This window comes from Alligator sinensis, unplaced genomic scaffold, assembly GCF_000455745.1.
Source record: "Alligator sinensis unplaced genomic scaffold, ASM45574v1 scaffold188_1, whole genome shotgun sequence".
Taxonomy (NCBI): Eukaryota; Metazoa; Chordata; order Crocodylia; family Alligatoridae; genus Alligator; species Alligator sinensis.
The window spans coordinates 449855-453914 of NW_005841903.1; the positions used below are offsets into that span (position 1 = coordinate 449855).

Below are 4060 nucleotides of genomic sequence, written 5' to 3' on the forward strand. Positions count from 1 at the left end.
CTGGGCACGACAGCAGCAGCCTTTTCTTACAGTCCCACTCTGCTCCCCTCCTCCTTCCTGCCCCCTCCTGCCTACCCCCTCCACCTTCCCCAAGATGTTCCAAGACTGCAGGGTTTCCTGCGCACTTTTGTCCTTGCTGGTAAGTTCATTTTATTTATTTATTTATTTTTGCAGGGAGCATACCAAAAGCACAGAGCACCCATCTGAAATTGCAGTTTCCGCAAAAATTGTGAAATTGTAAGTCCTTAGCAATGATCTTTATGAAGTCGTGAGTCATGAGCCAGGTACCAGAGAACTGGAAAAGAGCCAGAGTAGGGCTCCTTATTAAAAAAGGAAGGAGGAAGATTTGGAGAACTACTGGTTAGTCTCACCTCAATACCTGGGAAGTTACTGGAACATCTCTCAAGGAAGGCCATTTGCAAGAATTTGGAGGAGGAAGCACTAATCACAAGCAGCCAGCAAACAAACGTGTTCTCCAAAGTAGCTAACCGGGTAGGTGAAGGGAATGTTGTGGATACAGTGTATCTGGACTTCAGCAAGGCTTTTGACAAAGTCCCCATGACCTTTTCATAAACAGTGAGATAAAATTACTATAAGGTGGATCGATAACTGGCCCAATACACAAGCAAAGGGTAATTAACTGACAGGTACATGTCAAAATGGCAGGTCTCAAGTGGAGTCCTACACAGGTCTGTCCTGGGCCCAGTGCTGTTCAATATGTTTATTAATGATTTGGACGCTCGTATAGAAAGTCTAGTGAGCAAGTTTTCAGACAACAAAAAACTGGAAGGGATTGTGAACACAGTGGAGGATGTGAGTACAATTCAAAAGGATCACAACAGGTTGGAAAGTTGGGTTAGAGATAACAGGATGAAGTGACAAATGCAGGGTGCTACAACTCAAGAGGAATAATCAAAGATACAACTACAGATCCAGGGGACACCTGGCTGGATGGCAGCACTATAGAAAAGGACTTGGGCATCTTGGTAGATCACAGTGCAATGCGAGTCTGCAGCGTGATACAGCTACACAAAAGGCAAATGAGGTTTTGGGATGCATCACTAGAAGCATTAAATGCAAGATTCAAGTGACAATGATTCTCTACTCAGCACTGATTAGGCTTCTGGGGTACTGTGTGCAGTTCCAGGCTCCACATTTTAAAATGGATGTAGAGAAATTAGAAAGGGTCTAAAAGCAGGCAATAAAGATGATAAAGGGCTTGGAAAGCAAGTCATACAAGGAAAGGCTGAAGGACCTAGGCATGTCCAGCTTGCAGAGAAAGTGCTTGAGAGTGGGTATACTAGCAGTCTTCAAATATCTGAAGAACTGCCATAAAGAAGAGGGAAAGCACCTTTCTCTCTTGCTGCAGAGAGGACACAGACCAGTGGCTTGAAGGTGCCACAAACTAAGTTTAGACTGGATATCTGGAAAAACTTCTTCACTGTTAAAACATTGAGGCAGTAGAAAAGAAACTGTGGACTCTCCATCACTGGAAGTGTTCAAGAAGAGGTTAGACAGGCACTGGTCAGGGATGACCTAGGCATAGCTATGCCTATGTTCTACTATGAGTATTTCCCATGCTTCTGGGCTTTGCTGGTTGCCCCCACCCTGCCATTCTGCTACAAGTGTCAGGTTCTTTAAAACCTCCCACACAGGCACTGGGTGTTGGCTAGAGCCCAAACTGAGAATTTTGACAGTGGAGTGGCCAATGCTCTTGCTGGGACCAAAGCCAGAAGTTCCTGGCTAGAGGGTTTTGCCCCTCCACTCAGAGTAAGGCTGATCACCAAATTTGGGGTCAGAAAGGAATTTTGCCCCTACGTTAGATTGGTTTTAACAATGGAGATTGTTATCCTCCTCTGTAGTAGGGGGGCATAGCCCTCTACCTGAGACCTCTTGAGCACATCTTGACAACCTTTTATTGAAACAGGATATTGGCTGCTATGCTTGTGTCTGTATTGTGCCAGGGTTGATGTTAGTTTTACACAGAGTTTAGATTATAAATGGTATAGGATAGGGATGATCCTGCCTCAGGCAGGGAGTTGAACTAGATAACTTCTAGATTTTTTTAGCCCTACTTCTCTATCAGTTTATTAGAACCTAAGAATCATGGGAAAACAGGAATGGATGTGAGCAGGAGACTCTGATGAAAGGGGGCTGGGAAAGATGGAGAACAGAAAGAGGATGGAACTGGAGAGCAACAGAATGCAGCTTTCTTCAGCCCTGGATGATGAGGGTAAATGCAGATAAGAAACTCCTCAGGCAGGCAGAGAAGGGACCCCCTCCCACCATCCAAAAGTATCATTCTAAACTATGGGTGTCTATACACGTGCAGCGAGGCTGCTCCAACACACTGTAATTACAGTGCACTGGAGCAGACTCAATTAATCAAGTCTGTGGGAGTGTGGTAATTACTGAGCTCCAGCAGACTCCAGCGTCACATGTATTAGTGTCCCCGGACTGAAAAATGGCAGTGTTTTCAGCCACCATTTTTCAGCGCGGGGATGCTGATACATGAGACCCTCCAGGTGCTTTAATTAGACCAGCTCTTAGGGTGCTCTACTTTAAAGTACTGCCTCCTCCCCCAGTCCTGAAGCACATGTATAAACACTCTTTGTGACTGAAACTGCCAAGTGTCACACAGTAATAAAACTGAACAGCCATACAGTAACTGGTGCACCTTCTATAATTGAACATCATTTTCCATGTTATTCCCTATAAGCAAGTCACATGCACATTTTCACATGATTCTATTGAAGCTAATACTACTAGTTGGATTTCAGAGCACTTACCAGAGGTTCTTATTGACGGGAATGAATCCTTCATTTTGCGTACACTTGGTTAGGATGGCCGAGATAATGCCCTTGGGGAAAGGATCAGAGACTAGGTCAATACGAGGTGATAAAGAAGAACCCATCTAATTCAGGAATCAGAGAAAAATAAAGGAAAAGGAAGAGGGATATGGGGGAAGGGACCGATGTCCATGCCAAGCTTTAAGTGTTTCTATTGATTGGATAATCAAAAGAGGCATAGCTTAACAAAGGCAGCAGCCTATTTATACGACAATGTTTGGGAGCTGACTTTGATTTGAGAATGTGATTCTTTTACATTATCAAATTTACTAAACATCATTTTTTTGCAGAAATGTTACTAGCATGGGTCACTGAACCACATAAACAAGAGCTAACGTACTGATACCCTAGATCTATACAGCTAGTATTGAAGATCTGACAAGTTGATTCAAGAAGGTACCATACCTTCACATGGCCCTGTTTATGAGTATCCAAGACCTAAGTAACTTAAGGAGCCTTCATGAGCCATTTTTATAAGTGTAAGATAGGCCTATTGAGAACTGTAACCTATTTTTCAAGAGCCCCACATACTAGATGCTTTTATAAGATTCTAGAATCACAATTTTAGCATGGAGAATGTGTGTGCATTATTACCATTTTCTCTCTCTCCTGACTTGAATATTATTAATGAAGATTTTTTCATTAATAGCATTAGCTATTTCATTAGCATAGTTTTTACTAGGGCTGTGTGAAGCTTCAGGTGCTGATTCAATTCAGAGGAGATTCGTCCCGATTCAGTGACCGAATCTCCAAAGCTAAATCAAATCAGGGGACCAATAAAAAGGTCTGAATCAATTCAGAAAAGACTCAGAGAGCTTCAATGATTCGGGCAGTCCCTGCTCACTGCAGCAGGGAGCTGGAGCCAGACTTGGAGCTGGTGAGTAGTGGGCGGGGGAAAGGGGGATGGAGGAGAGGATTAGAGTTAGGGTTAGGTTTAGGGGGGAGGGAACCATGAGGGGACACCTGCCAGGCCCAATCCCCTGCCTGCTCCCCCAGCTCCCCTGAGCACCCCCTGGCCTCCCTCACCATGGTTGCTCCACCTGCCCCAGCTCCTGGCCCTTTAAAAAAAAAAGCTTCTAGTCACTGGGTGCTACCTGGCAGGGGGGCAATCCCCACTGCTTCCCACTGTCCCACACTGCATGTGGGGGCTCTGCATGAGCCCCCTGACCCCCCCTCCCCCAGACCCCCCATGGTTGCCCCACCCACCCCAG

General features: G+C 45.0%; 1 protein-coding gene across 1 annotated transcript in view; it reads right to left on the reverse strand.

Moving 5' to 3' along the window:
- LOC102367842 (heparan-alpha-glucosaminide N-acetyltransferase-like) overlaps positions 1-4060 on the reverse strand; it is a 349117-nt gene that overhangs the window by 7318 nt on the left and 337739 nt on the right. The window contains exon 15 of the mRNA XM_025197703.1: positions 2790-2860. Within this exon, the coding sequence (XP_025053488.1) occupies positions 2790-2860 (71 nt within the window). The remainder of the gene's footprint in view (positions 1-2789; positions 2861-4060) is intronic.